General features: G+C 47.6%; 1 protein-coding gene across 1 annotated transcript; it reads right to left on the bottom strand.

Moving 5' to 3' along the window:
• Positions 1-606: 606 nt before the first annotated feature.
• On the bottom strand, positions 607-24,062 carry GMPS (guanine monophosphate synthase). The gene is made up of 16 exons (XM_032697458.1): positions 23,902-24,062; positions 20,171-20,352; positions 16,314-16,428; positions 15,366-15,463; positions 14,280-14,383; positions 13,006-13,199; positions 12,537-12,702; positions 10,867-11,018; positions 10,302-10,475; positions 8,637-8,742; positions 7,569-7,684; positions 6,532-6,657; positions 5,345-5,460; positions 3,874-4,004; positions 2,049-2,221; positions 607-1,167 (listed from the first exon to the last, which is right to left on the bottom strand). The coding sequence occupies exons 1-16, from the start codon at positions 23,926-23,928 to the stop codon at positions 1,066-1,068; spliced, it is 2,082 nt and encodes a 693-aa protein (XP_032553349.1). The 5' UTR covers positions 23,929-24,062; the 3' UTR covers positions 607-1,065.
• Positions 24,063-24,762: the final 700 nt, after the last annotated feature.

Here is a 24,762-nt window from a genome sequence, read left to right as displayed (position 1 = left end):
GGACATGCTCAGGATTCTCAGGTGGATGGAAATGGCTTTGCCTCAAACCATCAGAAAAGCTCCACGTCCAAAGTATCCATCTCTCCAATTATTGCTTCACTACAAACAGCAGAACACGAGCGACAGGAGGATCTACGCGGGTTGGGAAGTCAGCCCCCACCCCAGGGCTTCACACTAATGACTAGAATGACCTCACAGATCAAGCAAAGCACAATACATACCCAAAAAAACTCCTGTAAAAGCAAATGTGCAGAAAATAAACTGTCATCAGGTCCAAGGAAAGCACGGGGGCAGCAGGAGCGGAGGGGGGGCAAACAGGGCTCTCAGATCCAGCAGCTCTGGTGCAACAGCTGTGCCAGCTGCACTCCCAGTGGGACACTTCTATCCATCCCCAGAGCACACAGGGATCCTGCCCTGCCTGCAGTTTGCCACGGGCACACACACAGGCAGTGTGTCAGCACACACTCACCTGCCGGGCCAGGACAGACACACGGACAGAGGGGATGGCAGCAGATTTCAGCCTTGCTCAACATTATTGCCATGGGCCAAGAGTCAAACAATATAGAACAAGTTAACAGTACACAACATACACAGTAACTGCACAACTCGACAGTGCCCACTACTCCATTTGGCAAAATATTTATTTATAATAAATCCGTCCGAAAGCAGTTGGTCACAAAGGATTCCTTTTACACGTTTAGGCTGGAACAATGCTTTTGGTAGAAGTAAATAAACTGTCTCTTTTTACACAGTGTACAAAAAACAAAGAGACACCGAAATGACAGTAAAACCCATGAGAACGGGGAGAACTGTAAGACAAAGGCAGAAGCAGGAGGGACCTGTGTGTGCCCGGCAGTGCTGCCACGGTTCTTTACCCGTACAATCCTCACCCCACGGCGGGATCATCCCCAGCACAGCTCTGAACTGCAGGATTATGCTCCAGGAGAGGAATCTGATGCGATGTAGCAGCTCCAGTCACTCTTTCACAGTACTGCATGTCAACACTGGGAATGGTTTCTGATATGGTTTAGACTGCACACAGTACTTGGATAGAAAAAGAGTTAATTACTCCCACTCCGTAGTTCCTGGTGGCTTTGATGTCAAGTCATACATCACCCGAGAAATGCCAGGAATCTTCTTGATCTCTGCCACCATTTTCAACACAACCTGTTGTGGAGGGGAAAAAGAATATCAGAAAAAAAGTGTGTGAAACAAAACTGAAGAAAATTACCTGAGAAAATTATCTTTTTTAAAGGAAAACTGCTCACACTGGTCCTGTCAGACACAAAGGAGGAAGAGCCTCCTGCCATTAGCACATGGACACCAATTAACAATCAACTGAACCAAAACCTCTGGCTCATGGTATCTGCAGGTACATTTGGAACTCTCTGACTTTTGGCACAGACTGAACCAGGCTGTGGATCACAAAACACGTCCCTCAAGGCAGCAGCTCTTCAGCTCCAGAGCTGTTTATTACAGTTCAGCAGGAACACGCTCTGCTCTGTGTTACCAAAGTACCTGAAACTGGATATGGATAGTTTTCCAGAAAAAAGCACCTGAACCTGACTCCTAAATCCTTTTAGTGACCTAAAGAGCAAACAGGACACTGAGATGTTAAAGCCAGAAGTGTCAATCAAGGGCAACTCATGACGTAATTATTTCCAGTTACTAATGCAAAAATTAATTCCAAAACCCCAGGAATGGCTGGGTGTTCTTTTCTTTTCTTGGTGGCATTTTGGCTCAGCTCTGCTGGAAAGCCTTTTAAGTTTGTCACACCCATCTGCCAGCTCCTCATTTTGTTAGTTTTTCCCAAACCACCACGATATTCTGGCTAAGGAATATCACGAAAGAGAAAAAACAGCAAGGAAATCAAAGTCAAGGTAACCCAGGGAGAGGGAGAGGGAGAGGGAGAGGGAGAGGGAGAGGGAGAGGGAGAGGGAGAGGGAGAGGGAGAGGGAGAGGGAGAGGGAGAGGGAGAGGGAGGAAGGTGGAAACGAGCCCTCTGCAACACAAGCTCCCGGTGAAGAGGAGCCTGAAGGCCACGTTACCTCCTCTGGGACCTCATTGCCAGGGGTGGCTGCGATGCCAGTCATGAAGTCACTGGTGATGAAGGGCCTGATGACCACAGACCTCTGGCAGGAGGGCTGCTTCTGCAGGGGGTCCCGGTCGAAGTGCAGCGGGGTCAGGATTATCGGCATCTGGCTGATTTTTCCGGCGTAACCTTCAGGGAACGGTCGGGCAAAGGGCATTAATTTGGGCTGCAGACACCAGCTGGACAGAACCCCCACCTGGGCTTCAAATTCTACACCACCAGCTGCATTTACACCTCACAGGATCTTCTCCCTGCTGCTGTGGCACCACCACAGCTACTCAAATCAGCACTGGAGGCACTGGGGAGGCCCTGGCACAGGGTGCCCAGAGAAGCTGTGGCTGCCTCATCCCTGGAGTGTCCAAGGCCAGGTTGGACTTGGAGCACCCTGGGCTAGTGGGAGGTGTCCCTGCCCATGGCAGGGGGTGGGACTGGGTGGGCTTTGAGGTCCCTCCCAACCCAAACCTTTCTATGATCCTATAAGTTGCCACTTGAGATGATCCTTAACCTTTGCAGGCATGCAGAAAAATCCCAGATAATCTCTGTTATCCCTGTAATTTGCTGTGAATCAACTGAAGATCCACTTTCCTTCCCACATAACACAGCCATGGGATTTTATCAATCCCCACATATCAAGCCCAATAAAGAGCCATTCACAAATATGCCTTTGAAATACTCTTTGAATAGTCTTTTTGAACTACTCAAGAGAAAGCTCTCCAGTATCCCCATGGCTGGTGGCTGACAGGTAACTCCAGACAATCATCTCTCACTTACTTCTTTCTAAATTATCTCCTTCTGAAAGCCAATACACAGATCCCTAATTTCCCTGTTTCAATGATCTAAAACTCTGACATGGAGGTGTGTGGCAGCTCACAGAGCTCAGGCTCCCCCCCTCTGCCAGCCCTGGCCTCAGCTGCTGGCACAAGGAGGTTTTTTCACTAAATCAGAACTCCAGTCTTATTTTTAGGAGCGATTCATTCACACAAAGCCAAGTGTCACCAAAAGTTAGCAAGACACAGCCACAGTTTTACCAACACAACCAACAGTGTTATGCACAGCCTTCTGAGGGTAATTTTGCACAAATTCTGTTCAGACTGCTCTGCAAACTGAACATGGATTGTCAAAAAGAGGTATCTGTTGTAACTTGATTTATACAGAATATAGGCAAGTCTGAGGCAGTGCTTCCCACACAGATCACATCTCCAAAGGTAATCAAAACCATAGAACTGAACCTCAGAACTCTTCATTCCCAGACCGGCTGTGCACCATACCCAGGGAACTGAACACTCCCTGGGAGTGCAGGGTTTGGGTTGGCAAACACAGCTTTCACTTCCAGTTAAGGAACAGGAAAGCACCACAGGCAGGCAGGAGCATCAGCACCATTGGAAACGTGGTATTTGGGCTCCCTTCTTACCACAAAAAAACCACTGTTTAAAAACTCTGCCAAGTTTCTTTACTTCAGGTAAATCCTGAGGACTGAGATCAGCAGAGAGAAGGAACTTTGCTGACTTCCAGCTGGCTGACAGCACCTTTTGCACAAGTTTGCAGTGCAGTGAAGCACCACAGCACCACATGGCATGTCACAGGCAAGCCTCAGTTCCCAAAAATCCCCTACAATCAATTCCTGTCCTTTAGCTATCAGCTGCTACAACTTTCACGAGAGCCTGTCATCCCATACCTTCTCTGCAGGTATTTGGGAAGGTTACAGATTTTGACAGTACCCCTGTAACTATTCCCACTGGGTTTGCAGGGACCTGACCCATGGGATAAGGTGGAGCACCTACCAGACTCCCTGAGAATGTTGTGAGCCTCAAAGTCAGCTTGACGTAAAGTGCTGAGGACTCCTGTGGTCAGGAAAGTGGGGGTGACATCTGTGGGGGGCTCTTTGACCGGGGGGCCAAACACATACACAACTCTGCAACAGATGAGGGGGGGGGGAAAATATCCACATTTTACATTCACAGAATAAAACAAATTGCCTCCAGACTGCATCCTTAGTGTCACAGTGAGAATACAGAACGAGGAAGCAGCATATTTTATTTTGCTTACAGTTTCTAACAGGAACCCAGCAAAACCCCCATTAAATACTAAACCTTGTTGTCAATGTGTGTTCAGCACAGGGCACTAACACTGCAATTTATAAATCTGCATAATTACATCTGTGATAAAGTATCTTCTGAATTCAAACCAGCCACATCAGCTTTCCCCTGTTACCCTCCCTGCAGAGCCCAGAGCAGAGTGTGACATGTCTGAGTGCCTTGGACACAGACCTACTAGGACACACCAGTTATGTGAGTTTGTGCATACAAACCAAGAATACTTGTCTAAAATCCAAAGCAGAAAAATATGCAAGTTCAGACTGTGTATTTTTGTTTGCAACACAAAGCCTGCAAGCACAGCTGGGCAGGAGACCAACTATTCCAGTGCACTCCTGGCTGCCAGTCTCCCTGTCCCTGCAAACAGCAGCAGAGTCTGCAAACATCCCCTGGGAGAGCACAGCCCCCAGAGCTGGGGGAGGCTCAGGGGGGCACCAGGAAATCCAGAAGAGCCTAAAGAAGTCAGCAATGCTGTAAAGCCAGCACACACTGAAATTGCACAGGCAATCCTGATTTATACCTTCTTTTGTCCCCTCGGCATTTAATTTAACCAATTATCTTGCAATTCCAGGTCTCACCCTCCAGGATAATAGCTCTGTCAGTAGGTGTCACTTCTGTGAGAAAATTAAGGTTTGCTATAAGCAATTAGAAGCAGTTTCACCAGAAATCCCCCAGCCAGGCAAGGAGGATGTGATTCTCCAGAGCTGATTTAATGTCTAAGCAACGTCAGCTGCTGGGAAAAGTTATGGAATCAAGTAGGTAGAAAATGTATCCTCACAGAGAACTCAATTAAGATCAAACTGCCCAGCTTTGGAGCTCTCCTTGTGCCATTAGAACTGACATCCCCATGTAAATCCCTTTCTGACACACAGCAAAACCAGACTGCAGGACAGCACAGCTCATCAGCAGGCTGGAGCCTTGCAGAAGAGATTTGCATGAGTTATATTGGGTATTGTCTAATCAAGTGCTCTAAAAAAATGAGGAGGTAGGCTGATTTATTTCAAGCTAGAAATAAATCTGTATTTTGATTTGTTGTGTGTTTATAACCTCTGTATAAGACACTGGCCCAACATATAAAAAATTGTACCCTACAGAGGAAAACGTTTGTGCATGCTAAACTTAATTAGCTCATTAAAAATAAAGATAACTCGATCCTTACCTGTTTATGTTGTGGCACATGCGTGGGATGAGCCTGGCAAGAAACATCAGGGACTCCCAGTGTGGAGCATCTTTGCTGGAGATGCCACAGACGTAGCTGTAGGAGCGACAGTCACCCTGCAAGGCACAAACAGCAATGACTGGAGGGCAACTGGGCTGCCAAAATCACTCACAAGACTTTCCCCTTCACCCTGCAGGTGACAAGGGCCATATTTTGGGCCAACTTTAGACAGACACCAAGTTGGTGAAATCAGTGTGGTGGGAGATGCTGAGGGGATGAGGAAACACAGAGCAAGATAACAGAGCTAACAGTGTATAAAAGGCAAAATTCAGACTTAGGAAACATATATATAAAGATATACATGTATAAAGGGAAAGATTCAGACTGGGGAGATGCATCTACAGCGACCAGAGAAGAGGGATTGATTGTGTGCTGGTATTTTTGTGACAAAGTGTAGAAATCTGATGACACTGCAGCTTCAAACACTAACAAAAGCTGACTGCAGAGAGCCACAGAAGCCACACATAACACTAAACAGTGATAACAAAATATATGTAATTCAATACTGACACTGCAGAGAAAGGTTCTTTACAGCTGTGACTGCTCAGTAAAGAAATCCTCCAAGTTATTGCACACAATTCCATAGGAATGCCAGCTCAGCACTTGGTTTGTATTTCTGTCCCCAGAGGAGGGAAAAGGAAGGTAACACTGGTGCTGCACAGATCCCAGTGTTCCCTGCACTGCTCCAGGTCCTTCCCAGGATTAGTGCAATTCAAAAAAGTACAGGAAGGGGCAAATGTAGGAAGGAGGGATTTTTAACCAACATAGTCTGAGACTCCTGAGTCTTACTGGGGACAAGAGACGACAGCAGAGGTCAGTGGGGCTGGGAATGTTGTGAAGAAACTGCCTGTGAGTGACCAGGAACTGCCTGTGAGTGACCAGCACCACTGAACCCGGATAATACCCTCAAATCCAAGCCCTGGCACTTGCCTGAGTGTCCCTTCAGGCATCCTGACACCTCTGCACTGCCCCAGCACTGACAAAACTCTCACTGCCATTTGGAGTTTATCTCCTTGACTCAAACTTTTTATTCCCACACCTCAAGGCAGCAGTTATGATGTTTCTCCCCAGCCTGCCACCCCAGCAGGAAGGAGCTCCCAGACCATCCCTGGAATGCCTCCCTTTACCTGCACTCCCACAGTTTTGATTGGTAGCAAGAAGGCATTCAGTGAATGTAGGCTTGTAATCTGCATCAGCTTCTCCTGGTCTTCTTCACTTGTACACGCCTTGACCCTTTGCAGCAAAGTGTGTGGCTGTGCAAGGATGCAGAAAAATACATTTTAGCTAAATAGCTCCCAAGCCCTCAAACAGAACCTGCACAGTGCAAATAAAAATGTTATTGAAGTAGCTGTTTGCTTAAATTTAGTCTACATTTACCCCTTGGAACTATTTTAAAAAATACCTTTCATTTGACAATTAAATATTAGCAAAAGCACTTTTCTTTGATTAGTCTGTACTTTAAGCTGAGGCTCTCCAAGGCCACAAGGGAAGCTCTTTTCCTGTGCTCACTCTTTCACAAAGCTGCACTTTTCATTTCTGTGGCACTACAATGGTTTTTAAAGGAAAAGCAGATGTAAATATTAGCCCTTCAGGATTTACAAAAAAGCTTCGGGAAGATGTTTTGAACTTACACCTCAGACCAGGTCCCTGCTAAGGACTTTTCACCTCTGGGTGAGCTTAGAGCAATCACAAAGGTCATCACAGTTAAAGACATGTAGAATTTAAACATCACCAATTAAAAACTCCAGATTTTGGGCCAGGACACCCAGCAAGCACCAGTTCCTCACTCCTGCACTGTCATCTACACATTCACTGGTTGCTTGGGTGTGCAAGCCCAGAAAGTTACAATCATTTCAGGGAGGGAAGACCTTCTCCTATTACCATATGATTTGAAGTATCTCCAGAAATCTCATCTGCACAAAGTTTAACTACAACAAAACTTGTTTACTATCTGAAGGGTGAATAAACTGTTCAACACTTGCAGCAGCCACGGCAGTAAAATTCCACTGCGCTGACCCGCTTCAAGTGAGTTGTACTGGGACTCATCATCCCTCACAGAGCACAAAGTAGTCATTTGGACCTTCTAGCAGTTTAAACCTCACTGTAGGCCACTACAGAACAATCCCACTACTTCTATGCACGTTAAAATTCACAGTTCTCTGACCTTCTTCACACTCGCAGAAAAATCCGCAACTATTTTCAGGATGTTGTTTGTCTCTGGGAAGTCTTTGCACACATAAGGTTCTTCAGCACAGATCACTCTGATTGCCAGACCAGGACCTGCAAAGCAGCATTGGAAAAACATCATACCAAATAACAGGAAGCTGATTTTCAGCCAGAAACGTGGAGCAGTGGGTCAGTGCCTGAGTACAGTGTACTTTGCCATTGTACCTGCACTTCAATTGTCTTAACACACTGCAAGACAAAAAACCCAACCCACACGCAGTTTATTCCAGAAGGACATTCCTGTTCGGGACATTTAAGCATTGACTGTCTACACCCTGAATGTGCTGGTGGTGCAGTGGAGCAGTTTGTGGTGATGAAGTGCTGGCTGGAAACCCAAAATGAACAGGAACCTCCTCCCTCCCTTTGCCAGGCAACTGACAACTCTGGGTATAACACACAGAGGAGTCTCCACTGCTTTTAAAGACCCCTGAGGGCTGTTTGACCTTTTAGCTACTTAATATAAGAGTGCAATTTGCTGGAAAAGGCAGGTCCTTGCCTTGCCTGGGATGCTGCTGCATTAGCACAGCCCCTGTGCTCAAACACACGGGCAGAGAAACATCCCCTCAGGAAAGGACTCGGCTGTGTTATCCACTCGGATGTTTCCTGGTGGAGAACTCGTGTTAGTCTCCAGGCTTTCATTTTCAAAGCAGCAAATGGCCCTTGGAAGGGCAGAGCCAGGCCATTACTCCAGGTAGGATGGGCATGTGGCAGCTCAGGCAGCACTCACTGCACTTTGGGAATCCCTGTTTGGCTGCTACAGCTGAAAAGGAACAAATGCAGCTCAGGGCAAATTCAGTTACAACACACTTGCTTTTATTAAGTATATTTATTAAGCTGCTCTCAAATCTTTTCCTGAAAGAAGATCCTGCTAAAATAAAAACCTAAATTGATCTTTTCTGTGTTTAGAGATCAGTTTTATACTCCACCACACTGCAGTTAAGCGTCTGCTGAACGACACTGGTGTGACCCACAGCCCTGCACTGACAGCACAGACCAGCTCCCATACCTGGGAAGGGGTGCCTGGAAACCAGCTCTTCAGGAAGGCCAAGCTCTCTTCCCAGCACTCTCACTTCATCTTTGTGAAAGTCTTTCAGTGGTTCTATTACTTTGCCCTTAAAAACAAAAACAAAAAAAAAGTCAATTTACACTCCAGCTCACAAGTTCAAACAAAAAGCCTCAAGTGTTTAGGTTATGGCAGTCAAACTGGCCTGCTCCTCACAGCATCAGTGCCAACGATTCCATAAACACTGGAAACAAATCCCATGTCAGTGTGGGCTTCGGAAAAGAGCTGCAGGACAGAGGGGGAGACAAGGAAGTTTCAGCTTGTGCCAGAAGTATCCCTGGCTCCAGCAGTGCAGACACAGCTGTAAGGTCAAACTGGCTCTGTCTGTGCAAATTCAAACCTTCCCTGTCTCTGCTCGATGTTCAAACCGACCCAAAAGCCTGGAAAACTCGTTCTGCAGTGCTGGATATTAGAAGTGTGGGTCATTAGGAGTTCTCTCCTGTGGGTGAGACTCACTGATGAGTGAGCACCTTCCAACAGGGCTGTGATGGGTTGGTGCTTTCTTAGGCTATTTTGTAACACAGTTAGAGAACTAATGCCAGAAAAAGCAAATTAGGGCAGTCTCCTACATTTGCTTCACATGCTGATACTTAAGAGCTGTGCACAGGAAAGGTGTTTAAAAAGCTTTTCTGGACTTCAGACTAAACAGACCAACTGGGAATAGCACTAAAGGGACAGGACTTGGGCTGCCTGTCTTCAGACAGTTCAACCTCTTGTGTTCCCATCATCTCCAAGCTCCTGGTTGTCAGCCACAGATGTCCCCTTTGGGCCATTTCAGAAAGATCTTGGAGTTCCTAAATTGCTAACTGGTAAAGACAGTGTGTGCCACCAGCGTGCTGCTGGCAGATCTCTGAACAGGTTACCACAAATGTGAGGCAGCAGCTGCATAAGAACAAAAAGAACTCACCCCTGGAGGTACCTGCAGGAACCATCCCTACATTCCAACCCATTTAAACATGTTTTTCTCATTCCCTCTCTCTCCCTCTCTCAAGAACACTTTGCTCGAAGGGCTGAATGTTACAAGAGGTTCAAGATAAGGAGAATTTTGTTCTTCTCTCTCAGCAGGAGCTGATTATCTTTTTCTAAGCACTTTTTTAAAAGCACTGTTGTTGCTCTTGCCTGAATCCATCATGTGCCAGGTCTGGAACATCAATACCTAATGATCACTCGTTGACTTGTGCCCAGAACGAGAGACAACAGAAGGAAAAAGTGACCCTTTACACCACGAATTCCAGTTAAACCAGTTGCCTGAGAAGCCTAAACTGCTCTGCTGCTGAAGGTACTGGTGCTGCCCTGCTTCCTCACCACACAGGGGTTTGTTTGAGAGGGAAGAGCGAGGAAACAGCTTTTGGGTTGCAGCTGAGAACATCACTGTTCACACTGCATGAACCCCCTTCAACCCTCTGACATCCTTCCGGGTATCCAGTGCTGGACAACACCCAAAAATCTGGACTACTTTGGGAATGTAGCAACTGGGAAAAAAGAGTAATAAATTGCAATAGAATCTCAAGGGCCTCGTCAGAGCAGGGTCCCATCAGTGCAGGACAGTCACAGCAGCAAACCAGAGAAGTGTTCAGTCTGTGACACTGAGCCCCCCTGTGCCGGTACCTCCTCCCGCAGCTTCCGGATCAGCTCCGTGTCGTTGTGGTGGGTTTTGATCACCTCAGCTTTGCCACTGGCCACCAGGGAGGCGCTTTCAATGAGATCAGGTCTGAGGGTTCCCTGCGCCAGAAAAACCTCTTCGGGTTTCAGGTTCATTTCTCCAATAACCTCGTTGGCAATCTGCAGGATGGGGAGAAAATAAAGCAGAGAGCTGCAGTCTACTTTTGGCTGTCCAAGGTCCAAAGAAGATAATGGATTGCCTGACCAATGATACTGAGCTGGAACAGTACAAACAATCGGGAGGACTAATTATGACACTCTCCCACTGCTGAAATAGTCCTATAACCCCTTATTTTGTTGCACAGAAAATGGAAAAAATACCTCCAGGCTACAGGAACATCAGTGCCTGCTCAACATTCTCCCTCTAACCTACCCGTGGCTCCTTAGGTCATCCACAGACTACACAAGAGCACTGATGGCACTGATCAAACAGTCTGACAGGAAAGGTGTATCCAGAAATCACGTTATTTTAAAAAAATAAAAATCAACCAAATAAAAAATAAAACATTACCTTAACAAAGGTGTCACCGATGATTTTTCTTTTTTCCTCAGGACTTGTGGTCATATTTAAGGTCTTGCTAATTCTCTTCCGTGGGGTTCTGTCCTCATCTGAGATGGGCAGAGTTGTTGTACCATTATAGAAGGAATGAGCTGCATTCACCACTGCAGGAAATCACAGGGAGTTTTTGACAGAGTCAGTAAAGGTTTGTGTGCAAGGTTGCAAAAAAATAAGTTTTATTTTGCTGCTTTAAAAAAAGGAATATAAAAATCATACCAGTCCTTCGACTATTGACTGCAATAAATAGGGCTGTTCAACACCTCAAGAATTAGTTGTAACAAAAACCTTTTATTTCTCTTATTAACCTGTTATTTTTTCATATTGTGACTGAAAGCTCAGTTGTTGCTTCCCCTCTTAGATTATAATTTACTTGCTTTAAACAGTTTACAGGACAGTGTTTCCCCAAGGCCTTTTTGCAACCAAAATTAAATGATGCACTATTTATTCATGCTACATTATGCCTCTTAATTTAGAGAGGCTCTCAACCCAGAGATCAGCTGGGAGGCTCTCTGGCATCTTTTACCAGCACTGAACTCCCTGACCTACAGAAGGAGCACTTGCAGCAAAGGGATTCCCTCAATTTGTTCCCCTGGCTGCCTGCCAGAGCCCAGGTTTATTGCTCCACAGACTGCAAGAATAAGACATGGATTTTCCACTAAAAAATAAAAAAGTAAAAATAATAATAATAAAAAAAATAAATTAAAAAATGTGGGTATAGAATAAAGCTCAGACTTTGCTGCACTGTTTGAGGGCCAGGCAGTGGAAAGCATTGCTCACCTAGTGCCACAATTCCTGGCCAAAACACAGGAGGATCCCTTGACAACACGCACTGCACCAGAACAGGCAGCTCTTACTCATTAAATTACTCAGCCAGGCAGTGTAAAGCAGCTCTGGCTGTCTGCACAAAATTTGCCTTCTCTGACCTCCTCACACTTGAGGGAAAAAAACCCTCTGAACCTTCTCATTGGCCACGTCAAGGCACTTTCTGCTCACTCATAATGAACTGCTTCATAGAACCACAGAATCACTGAGGCTGGAAAAGACCTCCAAGATCACTGAGTCCAACCTGTGACCTGTTCTCAACAGTAGCTTGTTCTCAACAAGCTACTCCAAAACCAACCAAAATGCTCCTATTTAAAAGCAAGGAAAAATGCCCTGAAAAAATAGTTCTGGCTGTAATAGCATTCAATCACCCAAATGAGCTCTCAGTTTACAAAGAAAGAGATCCAGGACAAGGAATAAAGCCCCAAGTGTTAACCAGGATACCGGTAAAAATGGAAATCCAGGGAGTTTTGCAGCAGTTGAACAGGGTCCCTCAGCCATCAGCAGAGAGGTGACTGAGGCACAAACCCAGTGCTCTGCTGTGCCCCAACTGCAGATCCCAGATCTGAACTACTCCAGAGATGGGGCAGCTCACTGTGTGCTCCAATCAAACAAATTAAAGCTTAACATCTCAGGTTTGAATTTTGGTAACGTGCCCAGGTGTCTCCAAAGGACCAACCTGGCTTCGGCAGGCAAGGTCTGGGAAGAGCAGCTCAACAAACCAGAGCACTGAATGCAGCTCTGTGGGAGGACAGCCAGGCCATCGGCGGTGCCAGGCACACTGAGCAGAGCTGAGGTACCTTTGACTTGGATGCCCAGCTTTTTGAGGGCCTCCTCCACGGACTGGCTCTCCCTCTTGCGCATGAAGCCGTTGTCGATGTGCACGGCGATGACCTGCTCGCGGTTCAGGGCCCGGTTCAGCAGGGCTGTGCACACTGTGGAGTCCACCCCGCCACTGAGCAGCACCTGGGCGGGAGGGAAAATGGGAAAAAGGGGAAAAAAAACCCCAAATGTGGGCAGCTGTCTGTGGGGAAAGTGTCAGCACACAACTCAGACACGGCCGGGAGGACGAGAACAGCACTGACCTGCAGCCATTGACTTGGAAGGAAACAAAAAGCCAAACAACACATTGGCCCAACTGTGCAATCTTTTCTAAAACCTGGGTAATGTACGACCCAAATCACGACAATTCTGCGTTTCCCAAATTAATCTGGACAACTATCAGTGCTTCTGCAAATAAATCTTTCATCTTGGAGCCAAGGCACTCACCAGGACCTTGGAGGAGCCCACTTTGTCCTTGATGTCCTGGATGCACTGCAGCTCCCTGTTCTCCACCGTGAAGGTGCCGCTGCAGCCCGCGATGTCGTACAGAAAATTCTTCAGGATCATCTTCCCGTTCACTGTGAGGCTCACCTCGGGGTGGAACTGTGCTCCATACAGTTTTTTGGATTCGTTTGCTATGCCTTCATTGGTGCAAGGAAACGAGGGTGACAAAACAGAAATAAATGAGTAAATTGGCAGTGAATGCACACCCAAGTCAAGCATGTACTGACACAGTGTATACAGTGATTTATTCTGCCACCTTTTGGTACAGATCACCAGTGAAAACTAAAGATTTTCACTAAGATTAGGAGCAAAGGTACTCTTATATATCTAGAACACACAATCCCTCAGAAATCAAGGAAAACACTGAGACGTCCCAGGAAAATCACTGTGAAAACAGGAATAAATTACATTACTTTTCCCCCTCATATGACACCTCATCCAACCCTGCAGCCAAGCCACACCGACCCAGCTGCATCCAAGTGTCCCTGTCGATTTAGGAGCTTAATCTTCAGCCTTTTTATCTTTTCAGTGAAAGATTTTAAATAAACCAGATGAATAAATTGTGACATCTTACTAAATGCTCAGCACATTTAAGATCTCTCCAGGGCTCCCATCTCCAAGGAAAGAGGCTCCAGAGGGGGCTCTTTGGGACTCAGTAATTACAGTGACTTTCAAACCCCAAATTCTAAGGTCCTACCTTTTTCTGTGACAATCTGTGTGCAATGTTAAAACCCTGCTTTCAGTACCTACATTATTCTTGCTCACTTGAACATTCATGCAATATTAAATAACAAGTTAATCAAGTTTTAATAATTAATTAAACAGCGTTTGACTTGTACTATTACAGTGCAGAACTCAAACCCCACTCACACTGCACACCACAGTATGTCTCCATCACCCCTGCCCTAAGGGTACAGGATATTTTATCCCAGAGAGAAACAATACATGCACACTTTAGAATAACAAAAACTCTAGAAAATAATGTTAACTCTTACTTAAACCACATTTCAATCAGGGCCACTCCTTTTAAAGTCTGTTTCTTTATTGACAGCACAACATGCAAACACACACAAGGAATTGTTAAAAACAATTCCCTTGTTTGGCAATTAAATAACAAAGGAGACTACTTTGTTCCCATTTGGTTCTAACTTCTGTCTGCCATTATTGTTTCCTTTAACCAAAGTTACCAAAAGACAATTTCAGGAGAAAATAAATACCTGCTATAATGTTCCCAGACTGTGCCACCACCTTGAATCCATCGGCTACTTTATCCACACTATCTCCGTGAGTGAGGAGCACAAGCTCTTCCTTCTGAAGGCCCCTAAACAAAGATTAAAGACTAGAATCAATTCAAAAAAGAACAGAGAAGTAACTCCCTGCCTTTCCAAGAGGAGTCCTGAGGGATCACAAGAAAAGCTCATCTTGTTTGACCAGGACATTTGAAATGTGTGCAGGATTTCCCTCCCAGGAACAGCCATCCCCAGCTCCAAGGTGTCTCCCTTGGAAGCTGCAGAAGTTCTTGTACACTACACCTCTCATGCAAGAGGGAATTCACCTTAATTCTGAAGGGTTTGGGTTTTTTTCCTTATAAACATCCCAATATTGAAGCATTCCCTCTTGGACACGTGGTGCCATCTGGAGTCAATCAGGATCCCGGGAGTCCTGCTTTTTATTTCAACAAAGTGAACTTTTCTTCTTCAAAACTACGTGTTTTCAGGACAATTTGGGCACCCTCAGGCAGGGTATGAAGTTCTGCAGGAGCCCAGCAGAGGAAAGTTAATAAAACTGGAATACCAGGTATAAGTGAACTGTCAGACTTTTACAAGGAACTTGAGAGGCACCGACAAACTACCAAGAAATCTAATTCTGGCTTTATAAAAACATCACAAAGCAATTTCAAAGGAAGGTGGAAAGCGAATGGTTTGGGATTTTCTATGACCTTTCCAGAACTGGATGGGTGCCAACCAATACAAAAGCACTGCACAGCAGGAGACGAGAGCTTAACACAAATATTCCCAGGTCACGGTACATTTTACAGGGTCTCAATGAAGACCTTCTACTTTGAAATAAGGGGGTTACACAACATTCCCCTCTGTATTTCTTGAAGACATTTGCCTGAGTATTTGTTTCAATGAGTAACCTGCTTACTTGTTACCACACTTGTAAAAGTTTTATTAGAAAGTATCAGCTAAACATTGATGCAATTTCACTATTTTCCTTAAAATAACGTTCCTTTCATCCACACACCCTTTCCCAGACTGGTATATCCAGTATTGCTTTGGTAACTGAAAATGCCTCTGCACCTGAAGAGTGAACACGTGTTATCCAGGGTAATGCTGAACACCCCATCTTCTCTCACACTCTTCTTGTGCACTGTGCCTCCAAACACCTTATTCATCATCTGGAAAACAAAAATACTCCATGAGAAAGCACCACTCAATCTGGTATCACTTTATACTCAGCCTGCATCTAATCCAGCCCTTTTCTCCTTGGGAGTTTGTTCCCTTGCTCAGCTTGGATGTGCAGACCATTGCAGGACCACCAGTGAGTCCACAGGGAAATAAGTGGGGCTGTTTCTTTTTTGGGGGGTGGGAGGAGTGTAAAACACTCTTAAGAACAATGCTAAAACACTCCATGCTCGAAACACTAATTCCCTTGTTTCCATGAGGGTTCATTTTTCAATACCAACCGGACAGAATTAATTAGTGACCCACAGGTTATATTTGTTATGACTAAAAAAGGGCAGTATGGAACTCAAAACAAAACTATTTATGCTATTGATCACAGAATGGTTTTGGTTGGAAGGGACCTCAAGGCTCATCTCATTCCATGCCATGGGCAGGGACACCTTCCACTGTCCCAGGCTGCTCCAGCCTGGCCTTGGACACTTCCAGGGATGGGGCAGCCACAGCTTCTCTGGGCAACCTCCCCACCCTCACAGGAAGGATTCCTTCCCAATCCCCAATCCAAACCTGCCCTCCTTCAGCTTAAAGCCTTTATATGAGAAGGCAGAGCCAAGAGATGAACACACACCCTCAGTTTAACAATGAAAAGTATCTCTGTTGGGACTTTAAAAGCATCCTGCCCAAGTAGCACTGCCTCTTTAGAAAAGCAGATCCTTTAGCACTTCACCTCCAGTTAATAACAGAATAAGGCCCAGAAGATGGTTCTGGACAAACAGATATAACGGTTGGACTCAATCTCAGAGATCTTTTCCAGCCTTAAGGGTTCTGTGATTATCCCAACAGCACCTGCATTCCATAGCAGATTCCAAGCACTGGTTTTCCTATTGTAAATATGGCTGGGTCAAACCATGGTGCATCTTCTGCATACACAGAGTTTGGTCCTCCAGATATGATGATAGCTCTGCAGAGAAAACAAAGAAAACATTAACTCAAATATGTTGTTTGCTTAAAACCTCTTCACTTGCTTCAAACACTGACATTGTGTCATACCACTTTTCTAACTTTATACATTATAATATATATTTTAACACAGATACCCTAACATGTAGCTCTGCTATGCTATAGCTGTCACACCCACCAGCTTACCAGGGAGGTATTTCCTCAGTTTAAACAAAGTCAAATATAAACCATCTTAAAAAGTGCCTGGATTTTAAATTCCTCATAGCCAAGCATCAGCAAGATAGCTTGGACATAGCAGAGTATTAGCATGAAGATATATATATATATATAAATACTTAATGAAGTCTGTGACATCTGGAGGGGAGCTGCAGTCAAAAAACACATTCCCAAACTTCTAAGTCTGCTGAGAAAATGTCCCTTACTCCATTCTGATTATGCAGAGGTGGCATTAGCAACAGGCTGTGCATTACAAGTCCAACGCAGGCCAGCATGTACAGTTTGAAGTTAATACTTCACACCGTAAAAGAAAATTAAACCCTTTCAAAGGGGAAGAGAGAGTTTTCACAAACACAATGATTTGCAAGATCCTGAACTGCAGAGGCACCAGTTGGGCAACACTTTTGGCCTCAGCCCGGGATTGAGCAGGGCTGGACCAGACCTTGGACTCACAGACTGTTTATTTCAAGAGAACATCAAACTCGTTATTCAGAGCCAGAAATGCAAAACCAAACAAGAGAGAGGTTGCATAAATGGGATTAAATGCATCTAATAAAGCTTTCTTCCAGCATTAGTTAGAGTCTGTCATGCAAGCACTGACAAAACCCAGTGTCTCTGGTTCTGAGCAGCAGGAACAGGCACTGTGCTCACAACACCTGCACCACCAACAGACACAGGCCTGGAGGAACCAGTCCATGGACCCACCATCCCCTGCAGCCACACAGCCCCCTGCTCCCCCTGGCACAGGGCTGGATCTCCTGCAGCCACACAGCTCCTGCTCCCCCTGGCACAGGGGAGATCTCCTGCAGCCACACAGCTCCTGCTCCCCCTGGTACAGGGAGGATCTCCCTGCAGCCCAGCTCCCTCTCCCCAGCACAGGCTCCTCACTCCAGGCAGGAGAGGGACAGAGTTGGAAGAGGCAGCATTTATTTCTCTGCATGCTGGGACCTCCAGGTGAGCTCTGGAACAAGGACACAGCTGACACAGGGACAGGTTTACACTGACCCACCCTGACAACTCGTGCTGTACCTGCACAGGCACTTCTGCTCAAGCTGGAGACACGATGGATTCCCTAAACTCCAACACTGGGAGGAAAAGCCTGAACACCCTCCATGCCTGGTGGTATTGTTGCTTCCAGTAACTCCATTTTCAGAAGCATTTGCTTCAGTGCCCTGTGTACAGGACACTATTTAATATTAACTAGACCCTGAGTTGGCCTCTTCCAGTGCCCAACCATGCTCTGGGGGAAGAACCTTGGCCTAACATCCAACCTAAACCCCCCTGACAGAGCTCCAGCTGTTCCCTGGGGTTCTAAGAAGGAATTAGAGGAATACAGCCACACCTAAAAACTGAACATTCTTATGAGAAGTCAAAATAGTTATACACTGTTATACTCAAATCTGTTTTTTTTCCGTACCAACTAAAATCTCCCAGGATAAAGAAAGGTTATGCAATATATCCAAGTATTAAAGAAAGAAATTATGATCCTGGGGGGAGACAGGAACCTGCATCTTCTCAACTGTCCAGGAGAAGTTAAAACCAGCAGAGGATGCAGACCCTGAGCGTTTTACTGCAGTACCATGTAATTCCATGCATATCTTCCTGCCTTGGTATGAATATACCTTTTTCTAGTTCACCTTAAACCACTTCCAAAACAACCTGAGCCAGCTCTGAAAACCCATTTGCAATGGATTAAAGGCACATCAGCAACCACATAAAAATACCAAGAGTAAAATGTGTGCATTGATACCCCAACCTCAGGACTCCTGCCAGAGGTCAGTGCCAGAATCCAGACTAAAACCACTGAGCCTGTGGCACTTCCTGGCCCAGCACCAGGATCCCGTGGAAAATGCTACTGTTCATGTCACACTTAGCTGACACTTGTCACTGGAGAATGTTCTGACAGTATGGCAATTGAGGAGCTTTTCAAACACAACATGTGAACACACTTTAGCAGAACTCTTGCTGCCCGTGTCAAACCTCAGCACAGCCCAAAGAGCAGCTCCTCGGCCTGTTCAGAGCACGAGCTGCAACACGGGACCCTGGCAATGCCCAGGGCACGTGGAACATGCATCAGAACCTTGCAGGGAAAGCACAAACTCACTTTTTCAGTGGTCGCTGCATGAAGGCACCTGACATCAGGCACTGGTGTTTGCTGGCTGAGTCTGTGGACACAAAGTCATCGACCAACCTGGGCCCTGATAACCCGAACCCACCACCCCAACCCTGGGGAGTGACCTTCTCAACAAAAAGGTGCTGCCACATTTTAAAGAGCACGATTATTTGGAACAACAAGTCCCACAGGTCTAATCATGGAACCTGAAGAACCTCCAGCTGCTAAAGGAAAGAGGGAGAAGTTCTTCCCAGCACAAACCTTCCCAGCACAGCACAGGTCTGAGACAAAACACCACCAGTGCTGTGACCCACTCCTCAAATCCAACACACAGGAGGTGCAGGAATTCTTTCAAACCCGTTATTAAGTACTTCCATCTTTTAAAGCCTTGACTGTTGGAGAATTATAAGCAAGATCTGACAAGAAAAGCTGTTTTTCAGAACATTTCTGAAAGAAATCCTTGACACAAAAGCTGCCTAATAGATCCAGCAGTTCCTGGGTTTTCTGTTCTCTGTGTTTTCAAGAGAGATCAATAAGTTCCTACTTGACTTACTAAAATATACTGTTTACTGGTTCACTAATTATCATTGATTGGAAAAATGCAGTTCTGCAGCAAAGCACTGTCTTATCTGTTGTCAGGCACAACCAAAAAGCACACATGCACCATATGTCTGGATTGTACCAAACTGACAAGGAAGGTCTTTGGTGGTTTGTGGACTTCAGGGTATTTATTCTGCCCACACAGAAGAGATGCACATTGTAGAAAGCCTAATAAAACATGACAAATAAATGTACAAAATACTAATTAATTGTGAGGCCTTTTTTTTTTTTTTGCTGCAAACAACAAGGGGCAGTTTCAGTTAGTTTTTTTTTTTCAGTTGCTTCCCAGAAACAGTCTAGCATGATCTACCACAATGTCTTCAGTATCTGAGTAAGTTAGTTCAATTTAAAAAAAATAAATTAAATAAGAAAATAATTTTTAAAAACACACAAGACTTGCTTTCTTGATTGAATAAGGAAATCATTTTTAGAACCACACAAGACTTGTATTCTTGATTAACAGCTACCACAGTCTAACAGGCAAAACAGCAAGACCACCTCGATTTTTGCAGATACATATTTAAAAACACAAGCTCTTAAATTATACCTGGAAACCAAAACGATTAAAATAGAAGGGAGCAGGGGGCTCAGGGCAGGAGGGAAGGGAGCAGGGGGCTCAGGGCAGGAGGAGAAGGGAGCAGGGGGCTCAGGGGCAGGAGGAGAAGGGAGCAGGGGGCTCAGAGCAGGAGGAGAAGGGAGCAGGGGGCTCAGGGCAGGAGGAGAAGGGAGCAGGGGGCTCAGGGCAGGAGGAGAAGGGAGCAGGGGGCTCAGAGCAGGAGGAGAAGGGAGCAGGGGGCTCAGGGGCAGGACATACCGGAATCCCTGCTCCCGGATGGCGAAGGCGGGCGTCTCCAGCGGGAAGATCTCGGACTGGACGAAGAGCTCCCGGACGCGCCGGTCGATGACCTTCCCGTACTGCGCCCCCGCGTCCAGGATCACCACGGCCCCCTCGTAGTGGTGCTGCCCATCCTTGAGCTCTCCCCCGGCGTTCTCGGGCTGCGAACAGCACCCACGGCAGCTTCCGTCAGCTTCCCAACCCGGAAAGGTTGGAAAAGGCCTTGGTGATCATCAAGTCCAACCATCAGCCCAACACCACCACCACATTCACCTTAAACCTCATCCATCCCCCAGTGCCACATCCATGTGTTTCTCAAACGCTTCCAGGGATGGTGACGGCACCACCACCCCGGGCAGCCTGTGCCAGCGCTTTACAGCCCTTCCCACAAAGAAATTTCTCCTAATATCCAATCCAAACCTCCCCTGGCTTTACAGTGACAGGCTGCAGACCGCAGACTAAGCCAGACCTCTTTGACAACCAACATCTGCAAAGCTTTGCTAATTAGCTTATGCTAATTCATGATTAAAATGATAAAGGCTAGCCAAGAAACTTCTAAATGAAAAAAATCCTCGAGTTTATGAGGACCGTGAGATGCACTGGCACAGCACATCCCTCCCAAACAGCCACACAAACATGGACATCCCCATCCCCCAAACCAAACAGGGCACAAATTAGGGAAGAAAAATGCTAATACGCTAATGAAGGCAGGGCTTTCCATAAATAAGAGCTCATATGCTCTGTTCACCATCTGCAGCCACTGCAGCTTTTTCTGTTTCCAGTTCCACATAACCCCCAGCACAGCCCATGGTAAGTAAGAGCATGTGCCTTTTTCTCAAGCAAACCAGCTCAAAGTCAGAAGGAAAATGTTTTTCCCCATCACAGGCTGAACTTTCACTCGACATTACCTCCCAGGGAGGATAAAAAAGGAGAAATTGAGAACAAATGTCACTGCTAAATCATTTTTAAAGAAGTCTGCATTCAAGCAGATTGCACATCAGAACAAAGCACTGGTTTTCTCTGAGCCCATCATGTCTGAATTGGCTAGCCAACTCCAAATCTGAAAGAGGGCTAAAAAACACAAGGATTGTTTACAATCAGATCCTCAGTTTCTGTCCTTCAGCTCGTGGCTGAGTGTGCCTGACAGGGAGCTCTGGTTGACTTTTAGTCTTGGGTTACACACCAAAAAGGGCATGTGTTGGAGGAGAACAGACTTCAGCAGCGTGGTCCCTTCAAACCCCCAGTCAGATGGAGAGAGGTCAGAGCTGTCCTCCCTTCCAGTGGATGGGAGGAAATCCCTTTTACAGTGATTCTGGGCATTTTCGCCTCACAGTTTCTAAACCAGAAGTTTGCAAAAATGACCAACACCCTCCTTCTTGCCTGAGCCCTCCTTGGGGCAAAACACCATGTCCTTGCAGCTTTTAGTTAAAGTCTTTAATTGTTTCAGAGCAGTAGGTTCAGACAAGCAGAACTGTTAAGGAGGTTCAGGTCTGAAGAGAGCCCAAAAGCAACTCTGCCATAAATCACAGGGAAGAAGAGGAAGGCGGAAAGTCAGCACAGGGTCTGGCTTCACTTATTCAGAGGCACAATTCCAACGCTAGGGATTTTGAACCCAAATTTAACAAGGGAAACTTCATTTAATAAAATCCAAAAGGGAACAGATGCTGCTAACGTGCAGCCAACATGGCAGTTGAGCCTTGTACACCACACGTCTGCCAGGACAGAGATTAAGAGGACACCAGACAGCCCAGCTCCTGCAGGGACAGGGCTTATGGAGCCAGCACCTCTTCCTACTGGGGACTGGCCAGTCTCTAATAAAAGCTCTTTTACCCCTCAGTAGAGGAATAACTAGAGTTCCTTGTTTTCTGGTCTATTCTCACAAAAATCTGGAAAACTCGCTATTTTTGGGACTTTCTGTGGAAGCTGCTCTGACAGCTGTCCAAGGGCAGGGGCACCATGCTGATGTCCTGAGAGTGGGACTAAAACCAGGATGGAACTGGTGCACACCAAGAGAAAAAGGGGTGGGGAAAGCCTATACTGAGCTAATTCAAATCTCAAGGCACCCTGAAAACCGCAGCCCTCTGTCTCACAGACCCGAAATGTGGCACCAAGGTCCTTCCTCCCTCATCTCAGCTCTACCCTCCCCATGATCGTTGGAAGACAAAAATCTTCCAACACTGCTGTGTTTTTTTGTGTCAAAACCAAGTAATTCTGAGTTCTGTGATGAGCTGTGGTAGGAGACCTGCCACCAGGCTTACACTACCTGCTGAGGACACCACAAATCTTCTTCCTCACGTACCTACCTTCTTAGCACTTGAAACCAAGTTTGCAGGTTCCTAACAGCCCACTTGTGCAGAATCAGGGAGGTTTTTGGCATTTCACACACCCACATGCTCGCAGGATGCTCATTAATGCAATTTATAAAGCACATTACCATACAGAACAGTCACATTCTGGGGTACCAAGGAGCAGCACAGCCCAGTCTGCAGCAGTGGCTCCTCTGTCCGAGCCCTCAGCCCTGAGCTTTTGCCCACACCAATAACTCAGGACAAGCCTAAACCAGGAGCCTTGAACTCCCGCTTTCAAGCCGGCACAGGTTTTACAAGAGTTTAATTGCTTCCCTGTGGTATTAAAATTAAGCAGGTCTAAGAACACTCACTCATATTTCAAACTATAACAGGACAGTAACTCCCTCCAACTCAGGCCACCCCCAAGACCAAGACAAGAGTCCCCAGCCCGTTATGTGAGGGAAGCTTTAACAGATAGAAGCATCATGCATGTGTCCACGGGCTGCTGAGACCCAACCCTCGTGGAAACCACTGTCGTTTTCTCCATCATCTGTGTTTCCCGTGAGAGCACAGGTTGTGGAGGATGAGCCATAAGCTCCACATCCCATCACCAGTGCTGGGAGGGAGCAGCCCCAGCCAGGAGAGCAGGTTGTGTCCTTGGCTGGGGAAAAGCGCGTCGGCAAACTTGAGCAGGGACCAACTGAGCACTCAAAAACCCCCTCCAGAATCACAGTCTTCTTGCAAACTAGATAAAGGGCCCAGAACCAGGGAGAAGAGGAGCCCCCAGGAGCAGCCCCGGCCAGGAGAGGAGGCTGCGTGCACGTCCAGGGAATTAAGTGTCAGAAAACTCACACAGGGACCAAGTGAGCGCCCTAAAAACCCGAGCGCCCAAAAACCCTCTCGGGGTCGCGTTTTCGAGCAAAGCTTAGAACGAGGGTTTTAACGCCGCCACAGAAGCGGCTCCAGGCAGCTCGCAGGGCTTGGCTCAGAAGTTGAATTACCAACAAAAGCTCTGATTTCCCCAAGGCGCACCAGTCACCTCTGCCCATGCAGGAGCCACCCCTGCCCGCTCAGGAGCCACCCGGACACGCGTCCCCTCCATCCCCTCCGCCCCGCAGGACGCGCGGGGGGGAGCCCAGTCCTGCCGGATTAAAACCAGACCCAAAGCCGGGGAACGAGGGGTCCGTCCCAGCCGGGCGCTGCCACCCTGGGGTGCCACAGAGCCCCGAGTGGGGGTAATTCATTAATTAAACCGGGGGGGCCACCATCCCCAAACCCCACCGCGCCCGGGCCTCGCCACCCCGGGGCCGCGGGGGCCCCTCCAGCGCCATGTGCCGGGAGCCGCGCCCGGTGCACAAATCCCCCCCCCCCCCTCTCCTTTTACCCTTCCTTCCCTTTCCCTTCCTTTCCCCTCGCCCTGACCTTGGTGTCCCCGTTGCACAGGGCCATGGGGGCGAAGGAAAAGGCCGCTCGGAGCCGCGGCCGCCGCGCCGCGATGAGCTAATGCCGCCCGCGGGAGGGACGAGGAGGAGGAGGAGGAGGAGAAGGAGGAGGAGCCGCCCCGGCACCGCCGCGCCGGCGGAAGGGGAGGAGCGGTGGTGGGGTCAGGGGAGCGGGGATGAGGCCGGGATGGGAGCGGAGACAAGGGGCCGGGGGAGCGGGGGCGCGGCGGGGGCAGAGGCGGGATGGGGCCGGACGGCCCCATCCCGCCTCTGCCCCCGCCGCGCCCCCGCTCCCCCGGCCCCGTGGCGGGTCAGGCTTGAAGCGACCAAGTGCCCTGTCACCGCACAGTCCCTCAGATCTCTTTGTCGGCTTTGCTGGACCCGCTCCAGGAGCTCCGTGTCCCTCCTGCGCTGAGGAGCTCAGAGCTGGGCCCAGCCCTGCAGATGTGCCTCCCCAGGGCGGAGCAGAGGGGGCAGGATCGCCTCCCTGACCTGCTGCCGATGCTCTTCCCGATGTCTCCCCCAGGATCACCCGGACACCCCCCCCCCGGGTTCCCTGCTGGGCAGGGACAGCTCGATGTCCCCCCGCGGGCTGCCGGGCTTGGCCGGGGGGAGTGGGGCAGGACGCCGACCTCGATCCCATCCCTATCCCATTCCCGTTCCCGATCCCAACCCTATCCCATTCCCGTTCCTGATCCCAACCCTATCCCATTCCCGTTCCCGTTCTCATCCCGATCCCACCCCCGGCCCGTCACTCATGCTGAGGGAGGGGCGGGGCCTCGATGTCGTCACTCTCGGCGCACCAATGAGGCGCGGCCACGCCTGGCGCGCGCGTGCGGGG

The sequence above is a fragment of the Chiroxiphia lanceolata genome, chromosome 10, assembly GCF_009829145.1.
Source record: "Chiroxiphia lanceolata isolate bChiLan1 chromosome 10, bChiLan1.pri, whole genome shotgun sequence".
NCBI lineage: Eukaryota > Metazoa > Chordata > Aves > Passeriformes > Pipridae > Chiroxiphia > Chiroxiphia lanceolata.
This window is presented reverse-complemented; position numbering and strand designations above follow the sequence as displayed.